Here is a 25440-nt window from a genome sequence, read left to right as displayed (position 1 = left end):
AAGCATTTATTGAGTGCTTTCTATGTTGTAGATTTGGTTCTATAAGAGCAGGGTTCTCTGATAAACTCATAATTCACAACTGAATAGCTAATTTTTTGTGGTACTGGAAAATTAACCCAGAGGCATTCTGCCTCTGAGGTCGATTTTATTTCTTATTTGAAAACAGTCTCACTAGGTTTCTGAGAGCCTCACTAAATTGCTGAGGCCATCCTCAAACGTGAGATCCGTCTGTCTCGGCCTCCCAAGTATGAAGATTACAAGTATGTACCACCATGCTTGGTTACGCCAAAGTTTTGTTGATCACAAATGAAAATAAAAGATGGTCACCCAAGTTGGGTGTGGTGGCACACACCTGTAATCCCACTACTTGGGAGGCTGAGACAGTAGGATTGAAGGTTTGAAGGTAACCTTAGCAACTTGGTATGGCCCTCTGCAACTTATTGAGACCCTGTTTCAAATGAAAACTAAAATAGGGCTGGGGGTGTAGCTCAAAGGCAGAATGTCCTTGGGTTCAATCCTCAGACACACACATACACACACACACACACACACGCACGCACGCACGCGCACGCACGCACGCGCGCACACACACACACACACACACACACATATGCACGCACACATACACACACCAAGAAAGGGAGCAGGTTAGTTTGGCAGAGACTCAATGATAACCAGGGATGGGGAAAAGGATGTGTCCAGATTTTTCTGACTAAAGGTTGTAGGCACGGAAGCATCCTATGTGGTTGGTGTGGCAAAAATATTTAACTTTCTCTATTTGGTCCTGGTATGAGGGGACTGAGATAAAAGACTAAAATAAGAAAGTGGGAGCCAGGTAGAGTGGCGCATGCTTGTAGTTCCAGTACATGGGAAATTGAGACAGGAGGATCATAGGATTGAGGCTAATGTGGTGACTTAGCTAGACTCTGTTTGAAAATAAAAATAGCCAGGCGTGGTGGCGCATGCTTGTAATCCCCGTGCTTGGGAGGCGGAGACAGGAGGATGGCACAGGTTCGAAGCCAGCTATGCTGGCGTTAGAGACCCTGTTTCCAAGTAAAAAAAAAAAAGGTCTGGGAGTGTAGCCCGGAGGCAGAAGGCCTTCCAGGAACCCCAGTACCAAAAAAAAAAAAAAAAAAAAAAGAAAGAAAAAAAAAGAAAAGAAAAGAAAAAAAGAAAGAAAGAAAGAAAGAAAGAAAGAAAAAAGAAATAATAAAATATAGCTGGGGGTGTACATAGCTCAGGTTCAATCCTCAGTACCACAAGAAAAAAAAAAAGTTGGCAATTCTGACCACTGGGAGCTGTTTTCTGTAGAGGTTGTGGCCTGGCATATATGCATAAGAGCTTTATTGGACGTGGTCCAGCGTTTGTCCATTTGTACATTCAATCTCTCAATAAGGGAGCCAGAAAAATGATAGAATTAATTCCACAAGGACATGAGAACTGGGGTTTATACACTCGTTGGAGAAAGGAATGTTGAGATAAAATTACTCAACTGGTACCAAACTGCCTGTTTCTTAGGATGATGTAATCCTAATCTTTGAGATTACCAGTTTGTATGGGTTCCCAGTCCTTTCTCCCCATTACACTTTTTTTTTTTTTTTTTTTTTGCGGTTCTTGGGATGGAACCCAGGGGTATTCTACCTCTGAGCTACAACCCCAGCCCTATTTTTTATTCTTTATTTTGAAACAGGGTCTCATTAGATTGTGGAGGGCCTTACTAAGTAACTGAGGCTGGCAGAGAACCCGGATCTTCCTGTCTCAGCCTTTTAAGTACTGAGATTACAAGCGTGTATCACCATACCCAGCTTATTTTCAGGTTTTTTCTTTTTTATTTCTTTTTTTTTTTTTTTTGGTGGTGCTGGGGATTGAAACCAGGGGTATTCTACCTCCGAGCTGCACCCGCAGCCCTATTTTTTATCCTTTATTTTGAAACAGTCTCACTAAGTTGTTACAGGCATTACCAAGTAGCTGAGGTTAGCCACAAACCCAGATCCTCGTATATCAGCTTCCAAGTACTGGGATTACAAGCAAGTGCCACCACGTCCGACTTTTATTTTCAGGTTTTGAATAACATTTCAGGTATTATTTAACTTTTTTTTGGTGCTGGGGATTGAATCAAGGGGCATTTTACCTATGAGCTACACCTCCAGCTGCTTTTATTTTTATTTTTATTTTTTACTGTTTTGTTTTTAATAGTTTATTATTGGTGATACTTGATATTCAAGAGTAAATTAATAGGCTGACATTTAAAAATATATAATTTAATAAGTATAGAGTAAGCTGGGTGTAGTGGTGCATGCTTGTAATCCCAGCATTCGAGAGGCTGAGACAGGAGGATCATGGTTCACGGACAGCCTCAGCTACTTAGGGAGGCCCTCTACAACTCAGTGAGAGCCTGTTTCAAAATAAAGAATAAAAAATAGGGCTGAGGATGTGGAACAAAGGTAGAATGCCCCTGGGTTCCATCCCTACTACTGAAAAAAAAAAAAAAGAAAGTATAGAGTATATAAACAATTAGGTAAGCTTGTAGAGAAGCTGAACAATATAATATAGATAGGTAAAGTATCCATCTAAATATTCTATATTTTGATGAATATGAATTGTTTAATATATAATTTTTTATTTGTCATTTTGGAAGTCCTTTATTGTAAATACAATTCTTTTGTTTGGTGACAAACAGCAGCCACATGACTATTCTGGTCCTCCATGTTGAATAAATTTCATTTCTCCTTGAGAGACAGGTTTTCTCCTATATTTCCAAGTTAATGACTTCATTATTTCTGCAGTGTCTGGTGGGCCTTGATGCATCAGCAAATCTGGTGGTTTACTTCCTTTAGACTGCTCTGAAATTACAGAAGAGTGAGATGGTAACCCTGATGATCTCAAATGCCCAGATGCCATCTTGCTGCCGGGTCCCAGCCATATTTTTTATTCTTTATTTTGAAACAAGATCTCACTAAGTGGCAGAAGGTCTCACTAAGCAGCTGAGGCTGTCCATGAACCGGTGATCCTCCTGTCTCAGCTCACCAAGTACTGAGATTACAGGCTATGCCACCATGCCTGATAATTTTGATTTTCTTGAAACAGCATCTTGTTAGTTGTTGAGGCTGGCCTCAAACCTACAATCCTCCTGTTTCCGCCCCCCAAGTACTGGATTATAAACACGCGCCACTTCACCTAGCTTCACTTTTTTTTGGGGGGGGGGTACTGGGAACTGAACCCAGGGGACTTCTACATTTGAGCTATACCTCCAGTCCTATTGATTTTTTTTTTTTTTAAATTTTGAGACAGAGTCTCACTAAATTTCTGAGGTCTCACTAAATTGTTAATCTGCCATCCTCCTATCTCTGCCTCCCAAGTACTGGGATTTCCTCCTATCTCTGCCTCCCAAGTACTGGGATTACAGGCATGTGCCACCTTCATCTCGATTTACCTTTACCACAGTCCAATGCAAGTAACCCATTGTGCTAGTACAATGAATGTTACTCCTTTTCCCAGATGAGAAAACCGAGACAGACACAGGTAAAAAGACTTAAGTAATGACTGGTAGTAGCAACAGCTACACCCTGAGCTGGCTGTACTGCCATTGGGGGAGACTGGGGGAAGGACAACTGCAGGGTGAGGCCAGGCCAGTAGTCTTTTTCGTTGCTTTATTTCCATTCCTTTATGTTGCTTCTGAATCCAAAATCCTCTTTTTAAGACAGGTGTGAAAAGAGCCCGGGTTGGGAGTTGAGAAGCTGGTCTCCATGTCAGGGCTTGCCGTACTAGCTGTATTTTCTGCTGCTCAAGTGTTGGTAAATGGCATTTGAAATGAAGTCACAAAATTAACGTTGAAAGTTCGCGTCGCTACTTGAGTTAAATTCCAGAGCCCGTTGGAGGGGGAACTTGTAAATTTTGAGTTTCCTTAAAGAAAGGTGTTTTCCAGATCCCAGTTTCGACGACAGCCTCAGCAACTTGGTGAAGCCCTTCGTAACTTAGCGTAACCCTCGTTCAAAACAAGAAATAAAATAGGGAGTAGCTCGGAGGTAGAATGCTTCTGAGATCAATTCCAGAAAGAAAAGAAGGAAGGAAGGGAAGGAGGGAGGAGGAAAGAAAGAAAGGGAGAGAGGAAGGGAGGGAGGGAGAGTCTTCCATCTCCACCTCCGGCAGCCCGCCATCTCCACCCGGGGGGTCCTCGGCCCCGCCTCCAGACAACCCCCGTCGTCAAGGAGACACAGGACGCCGGGGCGGGCTGGGCGCCTTCCCGCGGCGCCCCAAATGGGGCACGCGATGACGCACGCGCGTGCTCGGTGGCGAAGGCGCCGCGGTGGCTGCCGGGACTGAGCGCCCAGCCGCCCGATCCGGAAGTGGCGGGCGGAGCCCGGGGCCGAGTCGCCGCCGCGGCCGCAGCCAGTGGGGAGACCCCGGCCAGGCGGGCCGGCCGAGCGTGCGTGCGGCCGGCGGGGCGCGGAGCGGGCGCGGGGCGCGGAGCGGGCCGAGGCGCAGGCGCAGGCGGCGGGGCGCGCGGGCTGCCGCCCTGGCTCAGGTAGGGCTGCGGCCGCCGGGCAGGGGCGCGGAGCGGGCCGGCGCCCCTCGGGTCCGGGACCAGCGTGTCTCCTCCCGCCGTGGCCCGGGCTGCCTTCCTCTACGCGAAACGCGTGGACGCGCTCGCAGCCCTCCGCGAGCATTGTCTTAGGCCGGAGGTTCCCTGGGCAAACTTCTGGGTTGGAAAGGGAAAATTCGCAGCTGGGGAGCTGACTGTGCGCCTCCTGCCCCCAGGTTTACATTGGCAGTAGCCGAGCGAAACGTGTGTGTGTGTGTGTGTGTGTGTGTGTGGGGTCTGGGGGACCAAGCTGTCCACGTGTGTGTGTGTGTGTGTTCTGTGTGTGTGTGTGTTCTGTGTGTGTGTGTGTTCTGTGTGTGTGTGTGTGTGTGTGTGTGTGTGTGTGGTCTGGGGGACCAAGCTGTCCACGTGTGTGTGTGTGTGGGGGGTCTGGGGGACCAAGCTGTCCACGTGTGTGTGTGTGTGTTCTGTGTGTGTGTGTGTGTGTGTGTGTTCTGTGTGTGTGTGTGTGTGTGTGTTCTGTGTGTGTGGTCTGGGGGACCAAGCTGTCCACGTGTGTGTGTGTGTGGGGGGGGTCTGGGGGACCAAGCTGTCCACGTGTGTGTGTGTGTGTGTGTGTGTGGTCTGGGGGACCAAGCTGTCCACGTGTGTGTGTGGGGGGGGGTCTGGGGGACCAAGCTGTCCACGTGTGTGTGTGTGTGTGTGTGTGTGTGGTCTGGGGGACCAAGCTGTCCACGTGTGTGTGTGTGTGGGGGGTCTGGGGGACCAAGCTGTCCACGGAGGGCTGCGGTTTAGGTAGGGACTGACGACGCGGACTGCCTTTTGGAGACCTAGTTCGTAATGATTCCCAACTTTAATTATAGTACGTGTTTTCTACCAAGTCTAAGGACGTTTTCCAGCGCGGGATGCCGCGGCCCCCTTTTCGTCCACTTCTACATTTCTGTCACTTAAGAGGCAAGGAGCCTCTTCTCAGCTCCCAGCTGTTCTATCAGCGCGCCGAGGTGCCAGTGACACCTCGGGGCAGAGGCCGGGAAAGACGAAGGAGGAAAAGTGGAAAGGCCGTATCACTTCGAATATTAAGGCATCGATAAAGTTATTTTTTAAAAAAGGCTGAAAGAAGTCGAAGCGGGGAAAGAACGTGGGCTGTGGCGCCTGAAGATTTTAGTTCAGTTTTTGGCGTCTTAATATCCATCCCTGGAGGAACACGCCAGCTCTCTGAGTTACGGTGGTTTGTTTATTTACATAAAATGGGCATGGAGATGTCATCCGTCTGTTATATAGATCAGCAATGAGAAGGAGAAATCAGTAAAAAGAAATATTGAGTAGTTTTTAAAAGAGGAAAAGTTAGGCGAAGCATCAGTCAGTGAAAGACACTGCTTCAGGTGCCACTGAATGTTCTGGGACCACATAGGTCGCTTTTGTTTTAGAGACCTTTATTAGATTCCATTTCAAATCTGGTGTAGGGAGCCCTTGACTTGAGTCAAGGACACCCTGGTTCTTCAAGCTGTGTGACCTTAATCTCTTCCATTCAGGTTTCACATATTAAAATAGTAATAACGTTAATAATGTTCTTTCTTAGAGTCTGGGCCAAATATTGTAAGCATTTAGGTTTTTGTAAACTGTACAGCGTTATTTAATCTGTGATAAAGTCCTTATTAAAATCCTGTATTAATTATTTGTCCTTATAAGGTGAAATAAGCATGTTTTCTGTTTTAGGAGTTTACAGCCTGCTTTTTTTCTTCACCTTCTCACTTATGAAATCTTTTTTCTTATTCTTGTCCTCACACTTTCCCTTCTCTCCAGGCTGTCTTCTGTCTTCCTCACCCTGGTATTAATTATTTTGTTATTTCTTATCAGATCCAACTAAAAATAATAATACTGAAAATATATATATATATTATATATATATATATATGAATTTATTTATATGTATTTTTTGGTACTGGGAATTGAACCCAGGGGTATTCTGTCATTGAGCTACACCTCCAGCCCTTTAAATTTTTTTATTTTGAAACAGGATTTTGCTAAGGTCCTGAGAATCTCACTGAGTTGCTGAGGCTGGCCATGAACCTGTGATCCTACAGGCATGTGCCACTACACCTGGCTGGCCTTATTATTTAAAAAGTTACTTTTACAAATATTATCTATGTATATATTATATATATATTATATATAATGTATATATTATATATATATTATATATAATATATATATATAAAGCATCGTGATGTCTTTATTTTACTTATGATTAAATTCAATTTTTTTAAAAATTGTACTGGGGTTTGAATCCAGGGCATTCTACCTCAGAGCTATACCACTAGTCCTTTTATTTTTTATTTTGAAACAGTCTCCTGGAGCCTGTGATCCTCCTGTTTTAGCCTACCAAGTACTAGGATTAAAGGTGTGTGCCCCCACGCCTGGCTGAAATTCAATTTAAAGAGGTCTTGTGGATTGCCTAGCTTTGTAGCTGTTAGGAATTGAAACTGAGAAGGAAGTCACTTTAAGACCATCAAAGTCCAGTGATTTTTTTTTTTTTTTTGGTACTGAGGATTGAATCCAGGGACATTCTACCTCTCAGCTCCTCTTCCACCCCTGATTTAAATTTTTGAAACAGAGCCTGGCATGGTGATGCACACCTGTAATTCCAATACCTGGGAGGCTGAAACAGGAAGATCTCAATTTCCAGGTTAGCCTCAGCCATTTGGTAAGACTCTCAGCAACCTAGGGAGACATTGTTTCAAAATAAAAAATAAAAATATGAGTAGGGCTTGGGTGTAGCTCTAAGGTAGAATGCTTCTGGGTTTTGTCCCCAGTACTTAAAAAAAATTCTTTTTGCAACATGGTCTGCTAAATTGCTGAAGCTATCTCTGAGATGCTGAGGCTGGCCTTGAACCTTGCAGTCCTCAATCTCCCAAGTACTGGGATTATAGGCCTGTGCCAGATTTCACTTAGGTGAATAGTGTAAAAGGGTTACATTAATTTAGGAGAGGTGATTCTTTAATTTTTTTGAAAAAATTTGTTTTTGGTACTGGAGATTTAACCCAGGGGCCTTCTATATCAGCCTTTTTTATTTTGAAATAAGGACTTGCTAAATTGCTAAGGCTGGCCTTAACCTGGTGATCTTTATGTCTCAGCCTCCCAAGTACTGTGTTTATAGGTGTGTGCCACCACAGCTGGCATACTTTGAATTTTGGTCTTTTCCTGGGATAGTGACATGCAGTTCTATACTCTCATAATGCTGGGCAGCAGCAGTGAGTTTGCAGCTTCCAGTCAGCAATGATGAGGACAATTAACATGCTCCAGAGTGGACTTTGATGCTAAGCTATGATGGTCAGTAGGTTAGGTGTAGTAAATGTATTTTCAGTTTGTAATATTTTTAGTTTATGTTGAGATTGCAAGATGTAACGCTATTGTAAGTCAAGGAGCATCTGTATAATATATCCTCTTTTTCCTCCTGACTTAATACCAATTTTTTTTTTTTTTATAGTACTGGAGATGGAACCCAGGGGCCTGCAACTTCTGGGCTATACTCCTAGCCCTATTTTATTTTTTATTTGGAAACAGAGTCTTGCTAAGTTGTTGAGGCTGGCCGTGAACCTGAGATCCTTTTGTCCCAGCCTCTTAAGTACTAGGATTACAGTCATGTGCCAGCATGCCTGGTTCCAGTATTATTTTTTTAAGTGAATGAATAAGTGAATAAATACAATACTAGAGAACTAGTAATAGGTAATTTTATTTGGGAAATAACTTGTTGAGATCTTTGGGTTTGGCATACAGGTTTGAGCAACTTGAATCTCTATTAAATATACTTATTTTTGTGTTTATAGCACTATGGATCCAAGTCTTTTGAGAGAACGAGAGCTGTTCAAAAAACGAGCTCTTTCCACTCCTGTAGTAGAAAAACGTTCAGTATCTTCTGAGTCATCTTCTTCATCAAAGAAGAAGAAAACAAAGATAGAACATGGAGGATCATCAGGCTCAAAACAGAATTCTGGTTAGTAAAATTGTTTAAAATCATTTGGTTATTCATGTTTCAGGAAACCATAAATAATTTTATTTATTTATTTATTTATTTATTTATTTATTTATTTATTTGGTGGTACTGGGGTTCCTGGAAACCCTTCTACTTCCAGGCTACACTCCCAGACCTATTTTATGTATTTTTTATTTGGAAATAGTCTCTTAAGCCAGCGAGGCTGGCTGCGAACCAGTGCGATCCTCCTGTTTCCACCTCCCAAGACCAGGGATTACAAGCGTGTGCCACCACGCCCGGCTATTTATTTATTTTTTAACCTACCATTCAGTTCACTTATTTCAAGTGCGCAGTTAGGTATATAAAGTTGTGCAACTATTATTATACTCCAGTTTTAGAATCTTCCCATCATCGCCCAAAGATGCAGTGTGCCTATTTCCAGTGACTGTTGTGTTCCAGTACAGATAACCAATAGTCCACCTTCTGTTTCTATAAATATATGCCTTTTCTGGACAATTCCTGTAAACCAAATTGTATAATGAGTGGTATTCTTTTTATTTTTTATTTTTTTGGTACTGGGGATGGAACCCAGGGACATTCTACCTCTGAGCTACACCTCCAGCCCTATTTTTTATTTATTTTGAAACAGGGTTTTACTGAGTTGCAAAAAACCTCACTAAATAGCTGAGACTGTCCTTGAACCACGATCCTCCTGTCTCAGCCTCCCAAATGCTAGGATTACAAGCATGCGTCACTATGCTTGGCTTATGAGTGGTCTTCTGTGTGTGGCTTCTTTCACTTTGTTTTTGAGTTTCCTCCATATAGTAGGAAGTATCAGTACTTACTTTCTTTTAGCTTTTTTTTTAAAAGGGGGTCTTTTTTTTTTTTTTTGTCTTTTTGGACTAAGTATCGAACCCAGGGCAGTGCACTTGCCTGCCAAGTACTTTGCCACTGAGCTACATCCCAGCCCAAGTACTTACTTCTTTAAAAAAATTTTTTTTTCTTTAAAAAGCTGGGCGTGATGGTGCACACTTGTAATCTCAGCATTTGGGAGGCTGAGACAGAAGGATCATGGTTCGCTGTCAGCCTCAGCTACTTAGTGAGGCCCTTTGCAACTCAGTGAGACCCTGTTTCAAAATAAAGAATAAAAAATAGGGCTGAGGGTATTTTTTTTGTGTGTGTGTGGTACTGGGAGTTGAACTCGGGCATTCTATCTTTAAGCTACACCCTTAGCCTTTTTCTTTTCTTTTCTTTTTTTTTCCAGGTCTGGGGATGAAACCCAGGGGCAGTTGACCTCTGAGCTACACCTCGTGCTCCATTTTTATTCTTTATTTTGAAACAGGGTCTCACTAGGTTGCGAAGTGCCTCACTTAAGTAGCTGAGGCTGCCTGCAAACTGGGATCCTCCTGTCTCAGCCTCCCAAATACTGGGATTATAAATGTGTGCCACCATACCCAGCTACCTTTAGTCCTAATTTACTCTTTATTTTGAAACATAGTCTCACTTAATTGTGGAGGGCCTCACTAAGTAGCCTGGGCTGGGTATGAGCCAGTGATACTTTTGTCTTAGTCTCCCAAATACTGGGATTATAAAGTGGGCACCATCACACCTTGCTTACTTTGTTTCATTTTATGGTTGTATCCCTTTGGATATATTACATTTGTTTATATATCAGTTAGTGGCTGTTTGGATTTCTATTGTTTGGCTATTTTGAATAGTGTTGCTGTGAATATCATGTACAAGTCTTTATGTAGAAATGTATTTTTATTTCTCTTTGATAGAGAAATAGTGAAATTTCTGGGTCATATAGTAAATTTATTGGTGTCCCCCCCCCCTTGTACTAGAAAATGAACCCAGGAGTGCTCTACCACTGAGTTACATCCCCAGCTGTTTTTATTTTTATTGTGAGACAGGGTCTCACTAAGTTTTACAGGTTGGCTTGAACTTGTGATTTCCTATCTCAGCCTCCTAAATAAAAAGGATATGTAAACATGTACAACCATGCTTTGTTGTGTTTATCTTTTTAAGAAACTACTGAAATGGCTATACTATGTTATGTTCTCACTAAAGTGTCAGGTTTGTTTTTCTTATTCTATCAAAACTTGTTTTATCTTTGTTTTTTGAAGTACTGGGAATGACACCCAGGGATCTTCTACCTCCCGGCCATACTCTCAGACTTATTTTATATTTTATTTGGAGACAGTGTCTCACTCAGTTGCTGAGAGCCTCACTAAGTAGCTGAGGCTGGCTTCCAACATACTGGATCCTCCTGACTCAGCCTCCCAAGTACTGGGATTATAAGCATGTGCCACCAAGCCCAGCTTGTTTTATCTTTTTTATTTATTTACTTACTTACTTATTTATTTTTGCAGTACTGGGGGCATTCAACCTCCAAGCTATATACCCCTAGCCCTATTTTTTATTCTTTATTTTGAAACTAGGTCGCAGTAAGTTGCTGAGGATCTTACTAAGCTGAAGCTGCCATGAACCTGCGATCCTCCTGCCTCAGTCTCCCAAGTACTAGGATTACAAGTGTGCACCACCACGCCTGGCTTTTCTTTCTTTCTTTTTTTTTTTTTTGCAGTGATGGGGATGGAACCCAGGGGCATTCTACCTCTGAGCTACACCCTTAGTCCTATTTTTTATTCTTTATTTTGAAACAGGGCCTCACTGAGTAGCTGAGGCTGGCAATCCTCCTGTCTCAGCCTCCCAAATGCTGAGATTACAAGTGTGTGCGACCACACCTGGCTTTTTCTTGTATTTTTTATCATACCAGTCCTAGTGGGCACAAAGGGTGTGTCATTTGATTTTAATATGGTTTTTTTTTTTTTTTTTTTTGTACTGGAAATGGAACCCAAGGGGCATTCTACCTCAGAGTAACACTCTCAGCCCTATTTTTTATTCTTTATTTTGAGACAGGGTCTCATTGAGTTGCAAAGGGCCTCACTAAGTAGCTGAGGCTGTCCTCCAACTACGATCCTCCTGTCTCAGCCTCCCAAATGCTGTGATTACAATTGTATGCCACAACTCTTGGCTTTTTAATATGCATTTTTCTAAAGACTAACAGTGTCAACATTGGTTCATGTGCTTATTTACCATTTATGTAATTTAATAAAGTGTCTAATTGTATTTTTTGCCTATTTAAAAAAAATTGGGCTGGGCCAGGTGGCACACACCTGTAACCTTAGTACTTTGAAGGCTAAGACAGGAGCACAAGTTCTAGGAAAGCCTCTGCAAGTAGGATCACAGTTCACGGACAGCCTCAGCTACTTAGCAAGGCCCTTCACAATTCAGTGAAAAAAAAAAAATTTAAGAAACTACTGAAAACAACTCAGTGAAAAAAAAATTACTGACTCATCAACCTACCAAGACTGTTTCAAAATAAAAATAAAATCAGGTAGGAGGTCTAGTTTGGAAGTAGAATGCCCATGGGTTTAATCCCTAGTACCCTAACAGAAAGCTGGGTGTGGTGACACACACTTGTAATCCCTGCACTTGGGAGGCAGAGACAGGAGGATCTCGCAGGTTCAAAGCCAGAAAAAATATAGATATCTCTCTCTCTCCCTCTCTCTCTCCCTCTCTCTCCCTCTCTCTCTCCCTCTCTCTCCCTCTCTCTCTTCCTCACACACACACTCTCTCTCATATGTATGTATATATATATTTATATATATATGTATGTATATATGTATATGTATATATATGTATATGTATATGTATATATATGTGTGTATGTGTGTGTGTGTGTGTGTGTGTGTGTGTGTGTGTGTGTGTGTGTCTGGGAGTGTAGCCCGGAGGCAGAAGGGTTTCCAGGAACCCCAGTACCACCAAAAAAAAAAAAAAAAAAATGAAGACAAGTACAAACTTGGAAAAAAGTGTTCTACCATGGAGCTACATCCCCAGCCCTTAATTTTTCTTTTTTTCTTTCTTTTTTTTTTTTTTTTTTTTTTTTGGTGGTACTAGGGATTGAACTCAGGTGTATCCTACCTCTGAGCTACATCCCCAGCTCTGTTTTATTTTTATTTAGTTTTTGCAGAACTGGAGATTGAACCCAGGGACATTTTACCTCTGAGCTACATCCCCGGTTCTATTTTTTATTCTTTATTTTGAGACAGGGTCTCACTAAGTTGCAGAGGGCTGCACTAAATAGCTGAGGCTGACTGGGAATCTGCGATCCTCTCTCAGTCTCCCAAGTACTGGGATTACAAGGGTGTGCACCTCACTTGGCTTAAAGATATTTAAGCCAGGAATGGAAGATGGAACCCAGAGGCATTCTACCTCTGAGCTACACCCCAGCCCCTATTTTTTAGTCCTTTTATTTTTTGAAACAGGGTCTCACTGAGTTGTGAAGGGCTTCGCTAAGTAGCTGAGGCTGTCCGTGAACTGTGATCCTCTGGTCTTCATCTCCCAAATGCTGGGATTACAAGCGTTTGCCACCACTCCTGGCTTATTTTTAAGTTTTATTCTAAACTATTTCATTCTTTTTGATGTATTGTGACTGATATTGTTTCCTTTCTTTTATTAGTTTTTGGTTCTGAGGGTTAAACCCAGGGATGTTCTACCTCTGAGCTACATCCCCAACTCTCGTTCACTCATTCAGTATACTCTAATAAAAAAATTGTGTGAATGTAGTCTTTCATATTCTTTCAAATACCTTATTGTGCTGTACGCACTCTTCATTTTCTTGTGACGATCATGAGATGATACCTTTCCTACTTAGTGAAATGATATGAGGTAAATGACATAAGCATTGTGTTAGGCCACTATATAAAGTTTCTTGAAGCCAGGCATGGCAGTACACACTTGTAATCCCAGTACTTGGGAGGCTGAGACAGCAGGATCACAGTTTTGTGGCCAGGCTCAGCTAATTAGTGAGGCCCTCTGCAACTTAGCGAGACCCTGTCTTAAAACAAAGAATAAATAGGGCTGGGGGTGGAGCTTTTAGGTAAAATGCACATGGGTTCAATCCTCAGTAATACAAAAAAATTACTGGAATAGAAGCTCTGTGTTATGATGGCTGACCTCAGAAAGCTACCAAGTGACTGGTAGGTGGCATAGACATTGTGGATAAATTGGACAAAGAAAGATCATGTCTCCTGATGGATGGAACAGGACAGAGAGATTTTTTTTTTTTTTTTTTTTGGTGCTACTAGGAATTAAACCCAGGGGCATTCTGCTGCTGAGCTACACCCCTTGGCCTTAGTTTATTACTTTATTTTGAAAATGGGGTCTCACTAGGTTGATTAGAGTCTCACTACTTGCTGAGGCTGTCCTCAAACCTGCTGTCCTCCAGTTTCAGCCTCTGATGTCCTGAGATTATAGGTGGGCACCACTATAACTGACTACAGAGAGAGTTTTCAACATGTTACTCAGAGTGGAGGACGGTTTAAAATGTAAGAATTATTTACTTCTGAGATTTTCCATATAATATTTTGGCATCATGGTTAACTTGAAACCATGGAAAGCAAAACCATGGATAAGGGGGACTACTAATACTATATTGACATTCACCAATCTGAATTCAATGCTTAATCTTAGATCTTACAGCACTTAAACTCTTTCTGATGAAGCTCCTGTAATGTACTATAGATTACTCGTTTGCCACTGTACCTTCAGTATCTAGCCTAATCCCTCACACATAGTTAGTACTCAATAAATGTTTGTTGAATGGCCAAATAAATTACAAGAGAAGTTGGGGGGAGTTGATAGTGTACATTATTTGAAAAAATTTAGTGACCAAAGGTCCTATTTATGATAAAGATGCTAAAGTTTACTATTCTTGAAAATGTATTTTTGACATTCACAATAGCTTCTGGTTATCCAAGTATTTTTATTTTTATTTTTTGGTGGTACTGGGGTTCCTGGAAGCCCTTCGACCTCCGGGCTACACTCCCAGACCTATTTTTATATTTTTATTTGGAAACAGGGCTTCCTAAGCCAGAGCGCACGGCTGGCTTCGAACCTGCGCGATCCTCCTGTCTCTGCCTCCCAAGCGCGGGGATTACAAGCGTGCGCCACCACGCCCGGCTGATTACCCAAGTATTTTACATGGTTTCACCGTGGTTTTGAGTGTTGGTAATAATATTTGTGTTTCTTTTTCTTTTTTCTTTTTCTTTTTGTGGTGATGGGATTGATCTCAGGGCATGCTACCTCCAAGCTGCACTCCCAGTCCCTTTTTATTTTCATTTGGAAACAGAGTCTCTCTAGGTTGCTGAGAGCCTTCCTAAGTTGCTGAGGCTGGCTTCAAACCTCCCTACCTGTCTCAGCCTTCCAGGTTCTGGGATTATAGCCATGCACCATCACCCATGACTGTTTGTTTCTAATGTTAGAAGAAATAAAACAAATCAATGCTTTGTAGAAAGATGATTTTTTGACTGTTAGTGGTGTGTGTGTGTGTGTGTGTGTCTGTCTGTCTGTCTGTCTGTCTGGAAATTGAACCCCTGTTGTACTCTCACTGAGTTATACCTCCAGTTCTTTTTTTTTTTTTTTTTTTTTTTGTGGTACTGAGGATGGAACCCAGAAGCATTCTACCTCCAAGCTATATCCCCAGTCCTATTTATTATTTTATTTATTATATTTTTATTTGTTTATTTTTTGCAGTACTGAGGATAGAACCCAGGGACATTCTACCTCTTAGCTACACTCCCAGCCCTATTTTTAAATTTAATTTAATTTAGTTTTTATTTATTTATTCTTTTTGCGGGTCTGGGGATGGAACCCAGGGGCATTCTACCTCTGAGCTACACCCCCTGCCCTACTTTTTATTCTTTATTTTGAAACTGGGTCTCACTGAGTTGCAGAGGACCTCACTAAGTAGCTGAGGTGTCCGTGAACTGCGATCCTCCAGGTCTCAGCCTCCTGAATGCTGGGATTACAAGCATGCGCCACCACACCTATTTTTTAATTCTTTATTTAGAAACAGAGTTTCATTGAGTTGCAAAGAGCTTTACTAAGTAGCTGAGGCTGCCCATAAATCTCAATCCTCCTGTTTTAGCCTCCCAAATGTTGAGATTATAAGTGTGTGCCAAAACAAGGTCTCAGTAAATTGCAGAGGACCTCACTAAGTAGCTGAGGCTGGCCATGAACCTGCAATCCTCCTGTCTCAGCCTCCAACGTGTATGTTACCACGCCTACCTGAGCTGTTTTTCTTTTAAACTAATTTCTCAGAATAAATTTCTAGGAGCGTCATTTCTGCCTGTGGATAGTGTAGTGGTTAAGAAACATGCTTTATTTTTCTCAGGGGTGTAAAATAATATTAAGTAAAATGATATTAAGACATTAGAACATTATATCTATACAGAACATTACATCTATACAGCCCTTAAGAAATAAAATTTCCAGTCTGGGATTGAACCCAGGGACATTCTACCTCTGAGCTACACCCCCAGCCCTTTTTTTTATTCTTTAATTTTGAAACAGGGCCTCGCTGAGTTGCAAAGGGCCTCACTAAGTAACTGAGGCTGGCTGTGAATCACAATCCTCCTGTCTCAGCCTCCCAAATGCTAGGATTACAAGCGTGCACCATCAAGCCTGGCTTTATTTTGAAGCCTTTTCATACTAGTCTTACATAAAACTCAGTTCATTAAAAACCATATATTTTCTTTAATAAATTAGAAAATAACTAATTTTTATTAGTGACTGTATAATTGGAAATATTTTACTTTGGATTTAAAAATTTATTTTAGATAGCATTTTTGGTATGCAAATTTTACTTTTTAGTTCACATAAATTGTTTTGCTATGAATAATTTTAGCATTATTACCTTGCTTTTGTTTTCCAGTTTACCTTTTGCTGCTCAATATAGATTTTGTGTGTGTGTGTGTGTGTGTGTGTGTGTGTGGTACTGGGGATTGGAACCAAGGGCATCTACCTCCAAGCTATACCTCCAGCCCTATTTTTTATTCTTTATTTTGAAACAGAGTCTCACTAATTGATTGAGGCTGGCCGTGAACCTGTGATCCTCCTGTCTCAGCCTCCCTAGTACTGGAATTACAAGCATGTGCCACCATGCCTGACTTTTTATTCTTTGTGTGTGTGTGTGTGTGTGTGTGTATGGTATTGTAGATTGAACCCAGAAGCATTCTACCTCTGAGCTATACCCCTAGCCCTATTTTTTATTCTTTTTTTTTTTTTTGGTGGAACTGGGGTTCCTGGAAGCCCTTCTACATCCGGGCTACACTCCCAGACCTATTTTTACATTTTTATTTAGAAACAGGGTCTCTCAAACCAGCGAGGCTGGCCCCGAACCAGTGCGATCCTCCTGTCTCTGCCTCCCAAGTGCGGGGATTACAAGCGTGCGCCACCACGCCCGGCCTATTTTTTATTCTTTATTTTTTTGTATAACAGGGTCTCAAGCCAGGTATGGTGTTGCACGCTTGTAATCCCAGCGCTGGGGAGGCTGAGACAGGATTACACAGGTTCGAAGCCAGCCCCAGCTACTGAGTGAGGCTCTCAGCAACTTAGTGAGACCCTGTTTCCAAATAAAAGTATAAAAACAGGTCTGGGAGAATAGCCCGGAGGTAGAAAAGTCCCTGGGTTCCACCCCCAGTACCACAATAAATAAATTAATTAATTAAAATAGGCTCTTACTGAGTTGCAAAGGGCCTAAACTAAGTAGCTGAGGCTGGCCATGAACCCGGATCCTCTTGTCTTAGCCTCGCAAATGCTGGGATTACATCATGCTCCACCATGCCCTGCTGGCTTTTTATTCTTTATTTTGAAACAGGGCCTCACTAAGTAGCTGAGGCTAGTGGTGAACCTGTGATTCTGTCTCAGCCTCCCAAGTACCATAATTACAAGCAATCACCACCATGCTCTGTTTGAATTAGATCTTTTTATCCAGTTTTGAAGTGTCATATTAAGTAGATTGTTAAATTGACATTTATCAAGTTTTACTTTATATTTAATGAAAAGAATACAGTCACACATGCACATATTTTACTTATTTTTTACCCCACTAGAAATCTTGACAAATTCAGGATCAGTTTGGTAGTAATAATTGGCCTCAGGAACTTTTCCTCGGGAGGCTGAAGGCCTCTGTTCATCTTCAGCAGAGGGCTACACCACTTCAGCCTCTCGTTTTCTGATGTTGTCCATCATACTTCTAAGAGGGTTGGGTTCACTTTTCAGGTCTTTCACAGTTTTGTTTTTTACACAGCAGCAACAGTCAAGCACTTCATAAAGGAAAGCCAGCACCACTAAAGATACCACGGTAAAAATAAATAAGAGCAGGATGACAAAGCAGGCTGTGTTCCAGTTATCATGGAAGGGGTAAATTTTTTGAACTTGAAAACCAAGGTACTGATACACAGAGGTAGTAGTTTCATTCCAGTAGCTGGAAGCCATGCTTACTGATTCCACTTCTTGTATTGCCTTTTTGAATCTATAAGAAGGTAGAAAATGAATTTACATAACCAAACTAGAGATTTGTCCATTCAAATGTCAGTATTATGATTTCTTAGTAAATTTACATAAATAACATGAATTTTTATTTATTATTTAACAGGATTAATGACTGAATTGTAGTTTTGAATTTTTATATATTTATATCAAATACTTTTTTCATTTTTAATTATTTTTAAACTTTTATTGGTGCATCATACATAGTCTCACATCAGAATGTAGTTCATAGTATAGTGATGGTGACATCCACACACAACATTTGGTGGGGTCAAATATTTAAAACATACTCTGTATGTACCATTTGTTAAATATTTTTGTTTAAGATTCATTTATAGAAACTAATTGCTAAAGCAGGGGGAACAAAGTGTTGATTGATTTAAATACAACTTGACTAAAGCAGTGGTCAGTGAGCAATTATCTCTTAAAAATCTCAGTTTGAAAGCTGAATGTGGTGGCACACACTTGTAATCCCAGCATTCAGGAGGCTGAGACAGGAAGATCTGGGTTCGCGGCCAGCCTCAGCTACTTAGTGAGGCCCTTTGCAACTCAGACCCTGTTTCAAAATAAAGAATAAAAAGTAGGACTGTGTAGCTCGGAGGTAACATGCCCCTGGGTTTCATCCCTAACACACACACCCTTCCCCCACATCTCAGTTTGAGCTGAACATGGTTGTGCATACTAGTAATTCCAGTGCTTGGGAGGCTGAGATGGGAGAATCACAGGTTCTCAGCCAGCCTCAGCAGCTTAGTGAGAATCTGTTTCAAAATAAAAAATAAAATAGGGCTGAGGTTGAGTATGTAGCCTGGAGGTAAATGCCCCTGCATTCAATCCCTAGTACCACAAAAAAGAAAAAATATAAAGAAATCTTGGCATTTAGTGGTTGGGGATGTAGCTCAGTGGGAGAATGCTTATTAGCGAGGCCCCAGGTTTTATCCCCAGTTCTTTAGACTGCCCCGGAAGACCTTGGTCCCACGTTTATGGTTCTTACCGTCCTGGTTAAGTGTGCTTTTGTCTCTTATTGCCACTCCGTCAGTGCCAGTGACCGGTGATCTGAATCAGGAAGTCGTGGCTGAATGAAAAATGGAAGAGAAAGAAAGGCCAGATAATGTCAGTTTTCAGAATAAATATAAAATAGTAGGCTAAGTTGGTTATGAAGAGACTTGAATCTAGGGATGGTTTGTTATGTAAATGATAGTCTTAAATGTTTCATATATGTGAATGACCCATTAACAGTAATATTAAAAATACAAATTTATCCTTTGAAAGGTATCAGTTACTAAATAACTATTGCAAGCCAGGATGGGTGGTACATGCTTGTAATACCAGTGTTTGGGAGGCTGAGACAGAAGGATCACAGGTTGGTGGCCAGCCTCAGCAACTTAGTGAGGCCCTCTGCAACTTTTTGAGATCCTGTTTCAAAATGAAATCATAAAATAGGGTTGGGGGTATAGTTTAGAGGTAGAATGTCCTTGGTTTCCATTCCCAGTACCAAATAAATAATAAATAACTATTGCATGTCACAAAATAAACTGGTGCACTAAAATTTCAATATTCCTAGCCAGGCACGGTGGAACATGCATGTAATCTTCATACATGGGAGGCAGAAACAAAAGGATCACAGGTTCAAAGCCAACTCTAGCAATTTACAAAACCTTAACAACTTAGCATGATCCTGTTTCAAAATAAAAAGGGCTAGGGGTGTAGCTCAGAGGTAGAATACTTCTGGATTCAATCCTTACTATCTTCTCAAATAAAAAAAATCATTTTCAATATTTTTGCCTTGTTTTGCTCTTGTTGATATACTTGTTAGATCTTAAATAGGAATGAAAGGAACAATTTAATTTTTCTTAGTCTTTTAAGACCTTCCTTCCTGTACTGGGGATTTTTGTTTTTATTAGTACTAGAGCTATACTCCTAGCCCTATTTATTTTTATTTTGAAACAGGGTCTGGCTAAGTTGCTGAGGGTTTTCCTAATTTGCCAAGACTGGCTGTGAACCCATGACCTTCCTGTCTCAGCCTCATAAGTACTCAGATTACAGGTATGCACCACTGCTCCTAGCATTTTTATTTATTTTTAAAATTTTAAAATTTTTTATTTTTTTGTGACACTGGGGAAGGAATCCAGGGGCATTCTACCTCCAAGCTACACCCCCAGCCCTATTTTTTATTATTTATTTTGAAACAGGGTCTCACTGAGTTGCAAATGGACTCACTAAGTAGCTGAGACTGTCGTTGAACTGCGATTCTCCTGTCTCAGCCTCCCAACTTCTGGGGTTACAAGCATATGCCAACACACTTGGCTATGTTTTTATTTTGAAACAGGGTCTTATGATGTTCAGGACATTGCTAAGTTGTTGAGAATGATGTCAAACCTGCTATCTTCCTAAGTCTGCCTCCCAAGAACTGGGATTACAGGTGTGCACCACCATACCCGACTTTATTTTTTAAAAGTTATACCTATACACTATGAAAATTTTGAAAATAAGAGAAAATAAAGTTTTATTTTCTTAATTCACGGATTGTTATTATTTTGTATGTTTTTTCTTTACTCTAGACTTGGAAACAGGCATTCATTCATTCTTACAAATATTTACTACCCACTGTAGTACCCAAATGCTTTTCTTTTTTCTTTCTCTTTTGGTACTGGGAATTGAATTCCAGGACCTTCTTCCTCTGAGTTACACCCCAGCCCCCCCCCCCTTTTTTTTTGCAGTATTGAGAGGATGGAACCCAGGGGCATTCTAACTCCAAGCGCTATTCCCCCCCTCCCCCGCCTTGGTGGTACTAGGGGTGGAACCCAGGGGCTTTTCTACCTCCGGACAATACTCCCAGACCTATTTTATACTTTATTTGGAAACAGGGTCTCACTAAGTTGCTGAGAGCCTCACTCAGTAGCTGAGGTTGGCTTTGAACCTGTGAGATACTTCTGTCTCAGCCTCCCAAGCGCTGTGATTACAAGCGTGTGTCACCACGCCCAGCTCAAGCACTATTTTTTATTCTTTATTTTGAAACAGGGTCTCACTAAGTTGCAGAGGGCCTCACTAAGTAGCTGAGGCTATCTGCGAGCCTTGATTCTCCAGTCTCAGCCTCCCAAATGCTGGGATTACAAGCGTGCACCACCATGCCCGACACCCCAGCCTTTTATTTTTTATTTTGAAACAGTCTTGCTAGGTTGCCGAGATTTTCATTAAGTTGCTGAGGCTGTCCTCAAACCTACAGTCTTCCTGTTTCAGCCTCCATAGTACTGGGATTATAGGCTTGTGCCACTGCACCTGACTTTGACTTTTTCTTTCTTCTTTTGGTGGTACTGGGAATGTACCACTACCTCCAGGCAATACTCCCAGCCACTATTTTTTATATTTTATTTGGAAACAGGGTCTCGCTAAGTTGTTGAGAGCCTCACTATGTAGCTGAGGGTGGCTTTGAACCTGTGTGATCCTTCTTCACCATTATGCCCAGCCTACTAAATATTAATTTTTGTTTTTTGTGGTACTGGGGATGGAACCCTTCTACCTCCGGTTGCACTCCCAGACCTATTTTATATTTTATTTGGAAACAGGGCCTCTTAAGCCAGCATGGCTGGCTTCGAACCTGCGCGATCCTCCTGTCTCCGCCTCCCAAGCGCAGGGATTACAAGCGTGCGCCACCATGCCTGGCTACTAAATATTAATTTGAAACAGAATCTCACAGAATTGTGGAGGGCCTCACTAAATTGCCAAGGCTAGCTATGAACCTTCAATTTTTCTGTCTCAGCCTCTCAAGTTACTGGAATTACAGGTTTGTGCCACCTGCCCGGCTCTTTGTTCTTTTGTGTGTGTGTGTGTGTGTGTGTGTGTGTGTGTGTGTGTGTGATACTGGGGATGGAACTGAGGAGCTTTACCTCCGAGCTACACTCCCAGACCCATTTTATATTTTATTTGGAAACAAGGTCTTACTAAACTACTGAGAGCCTCATTAAGTAGCTGAGGCAGGCTTCAAACCTGCATGATCCTCCTGTCTCAGCCTCCCGAGTACTGGGATTACAAGTGTGTGCCAGCACACCTGGCTTTGTTCTTTTTTTTTTTTTTTTTATGTGGTACTGAGGATTGGACTCGACCTTCTGCCTCTGAGATATACCCATAGCCCCTTTTTTGTTTTTTTAAACAAGATCTCAGTAAGTTTCATAGAACATTGCTAAATTGCTGAGGTGGCTGCAAACCTGTGATCCTCCTGTGTTACCCTCCAAAGTACTAGAATTAGAGGTGTGCACTATCACACCCTGCTACCAAATACTTTTCTAATTATAGAGGCATCCAGTGTATGTATATCTTGTGTACAGAAAACTTCAAGGTAGTACAAAAAAAAAGTAGGAGCATACTAAACCCCTATGTGCTCATACTACAACTTCATTGATTAACTCTTCCCCCTCTCTACCTCTAGGCATTTGCTTCCACACCATGGGTGATGATGATGATAATGATTATTATTATGATTATTATTTTGGTGGTACTGAGGATGGAACCCAGGGGCATTCTACCTCCGGGCTACACTCCCAGACCTATTTTATATTTTTTATTTGGAAACAGGGTCTCTTAAGCCAGCGGAGGCTGGCTTCGAACCTGCGCTATCCTCCTGTCTCAGCCTCCCAGGTGCGGGGATTACAAGCGTGCGCCACCACGCCCGGCGAGACCGTTTTTAAATAAGAAATAAAATAGGTCTGGGAATGTAGCTTGGAGGTAGTATGGCCCTGGATTCAATACCTCTCCCCTCGTTCCCCCCCCCCCAAAAAAAAAAGAAAGAAAAATATTCCTTCAATTTTATGGTGCTTGATGATCATTTTTTTTTTTTTTTTTTTTTTTTGCGGGTCTGGGGGTGGAACCCAGGGGCATTCGATCTCCGAGCTACACCCCCTGCCCTATTTTTTATTCTTTATTTTGAAATCAGGTCTCACTGAGTTGGATGATCATCTTGAAGTGAGGCACAACAAACCAGTATTTCCCAGCTTTCAGGGAAAGCTGAAGAGCAGAATATAATAGTGAAGAGTAGGACCTTGTGAAAAAAAGGGCAGCGTCACCTTCTGTGTGTAGGTAAAAAGGAGGAAGAAATGTCCATGGGTCGTAATAATTATATCTGTACTTACCTAAGATTCCCCCTCCAGCACTTATGAAAATATTTCTTAGACTTTCAGGCCTTTAGGCCAAGGCCTTTTAGTTTGCTCACTTGTTGAGATTAATTATTACTATATTAGAGAGGGACTCAGTGCCTTCACATGCAGAGCAAATGTGCTACCACTGATCTGCATCTGCCACCCAGTCCTTTAGAAGGTTTTCCTTCTAATCCGGGCATTAGATGTGTTAAATTTAAGGTAAAGACTAAATCTTAGCCAGGCCTGGTGGTACATGCCTGTAATCCCAGTACTTGAGAGGCTGAGACAGGAGAATTACAGGTTCATGGCCAGCGTCAGCAACTTAGTGAGGCAGTCAGCAACTTAGCAAACCCTGTTTCCAAATAGAAAATGAAATAGGGGTGGGGGTGTAGCCTAGAGGTAGAAGGTCCCTGGGTTACATTCCTAGTACCCCCTCAAAAAAAACCCCTCTAAATCCTTATTTTGATAAATTAGATATAATTATGCATGTGAAAATAAGTATGCCCTTAGGTTTTTCTCCTAAATATATTTTTTGAAATTAACATGAATATTTATAGTAACCAAATTCTATAAATATACCATATAAAAAGAGAAAATGGCATTAAACAATCTCCTGTATTCTTTTTGGATCTTCCCTTCCTTTTAATATTGTGTCATAGGAATGGAGTTTTAAAGCAAATAACATTTTTTTAGTGTATTTTTTTCATTTTGTTTTATGTGATTTTTGGAATATTCCCTTTATCTTTTTTTTTTTTTTTTTTTCCCATTCGAATGATCCCAGTAGAATTTGAGGATAGGATTTGGAACTTTTCTGGAATGTTGGAGTACCAGATCAGAATAAAATCATACATTAACTGTATTTATTGTAAAAACTCTGAATCCTCTGAGTTTTTAAGCAAAGCACTTTGAAATGTGATCAGTTAATCATAATAGCCTTTAAATATAGAGGAACTCACTTAATTCAGGCTCTGCAACTGTCTGAGATCAGCCGTGCTTCTAGGTCTGTTCAGCACTAAGCACCCATCTGGGCTAACTGTGGATGTATTACAAATAAAATGTAGGCTTGTGCGAGTGTTTGAACAATGTTGGGTGGTTGGGGTTCTGTTTATAATTTAACTGAAACTTAAGTTGTAAGTTTACCGTTTTATTGACAAAAGTGTGTTGTCTGGAACCTTTCTTCGGCTCTCACTTTGTGTAGTAAGCAGGAATGGTTTCTAGGTAATTAATTCCAGAACCTGAGGGGATCTAATATCTTCTTACAGAAACCTTTGGGGTTTGCAAGGATTATTTTACTCCAGCTGAACCCTGACTAAGAAATAGAAATTATGAGAAAAACTCCAAAAGGAAACCACATAGTCTTTTAAAGAACAGATGAATTTAGCAGCAAGAGAAAGGACAAAAGTTGAATCTTTGGGTCAGTATGTATAGCATGTATTCTAGAGCTCTAGTGTCTATAATAATGATATTTCATGCTTAGGTACTGTAAAATTAGGAATTCGATCTTTAACTAATACTAATTTATAATAGATGTGAGCAGATACTCTGAGCCATGAAAATAATCTTATTACCTAGAATTATCCTCCTTCCTTCAACAGTTTTTCTTAGATATAATTTTATTTTAAAATAGTTTTATCAAAAACTTTGACTTATTCTGAGGATCAGTTTAAGAATCACTTCAACATTATATTTTAATGCTGTGATAAACATATTTTTGTGCTTAGCAAAAAAAAAGGCTGTCTAAACAGATTTTTATTTAATAATAGCATGACTTGTATATTACAGTGAAATATATGTCATTGTGAGGAATTTTTTTTTTTTACTATAAATGTTAGGAAAGTCTGAAACTAAATAATCTAGTTAGAGTATGATACAGAACATTTAATATGTTTTATGGTTTTTAAATTTTTATATAAAAATCTTGGCATTCTCTGTACTCAAAGTAAAAAAAAAATTGAACTATTTTCTCATGTTTTAAAAAATATAGTAAACTTTTTCATGAGTAGTTGCTATTTACCAGCCAGAAAAAAATTTGTACATATATTCAGAAAGCTTTAGTCCAGAATTTGCTTTTAGTCTAGATTTTTCTTTAAGAAAAATCCTTTGTTGAGACAAACCAAACTGCTGAAATTGCTCTGAGAAAATGAAATTAGCAGGTAACCAGTTAACATCAAATGCTTGTGGTTTACTTAAGATCTGGATATAGATCTGGTTCATACAAAATGTAATGAATTTTCCATTAAGGCTCAGATGGGAAGGGTTCTTATCGACTAGCACAAGGCAGTCTTCATATTTTCATAATAAAATTCTACCAAGCAGTGGAATTAATACATTGCTTTTTTTAGGTCTGTAGTAGGAACAAAGCTTTCTGGTTGATTTTGATGGTAAAATATTTTCCTATT

The 25440-nt window shown here is 40.8% G+C and overlaps 2 protein-coding genes across 2 annotated transcripts in view; one reads left to right on the top strand and one right to left on the bottom strand.

Annotated features, from left to right (window-relative positions):
• Positions 1 to 8374: 8374 nt before the first annotated feature.
• The window catches only part of GTF2E2 (general transcription factor IIE subunit 2), a gene marked incomplete at both ends in the record, with an annotated part of 56848 nt that continues 39782 nt past the window's right edge, over positions 8375 to 25440 (top strand). Inside the window, one exon of the mRNA XM_080709762.1 lies at positions 8375 to 8537. Within this exon, the coding sequence (XP_080565888.1) occupies positions 8375 to 8537 (163 nt within the window). The remainder of the gene's footprint in view (positions 8538 to 25440) is intronic.
• On the bottom strand, positions 17571 to 17858 carry SMIM18 (small integral membrane protein 18; the record flags this gene model as incomplete). The annotated part of the gene is made up of 1 exon (XM_080710742.1): positions 17571 to 17858. The coding sequence occupies one exon, from the start codon at positions 17856 to 17858 to the stop codon at positions 17571 to 17573; it is 288 nt and encodes a 95-aa protein (XP_080566868.1).

Source organism: Muscardinus avellanarius (genome assembly GCF_963383645.1).
Source record: "Muscardinus avellanarius genome assembly, chromosome: 14".
Lineage (NCBI taxonomy): Eukaryota > Metazoa > Chordata > Mammalia > Rodentia > Gliridae > Muscardinus > Muscardinus avellanarius.
This window is presented reverse-complemented; position numbering and strand designations above follow the sequence as displayed.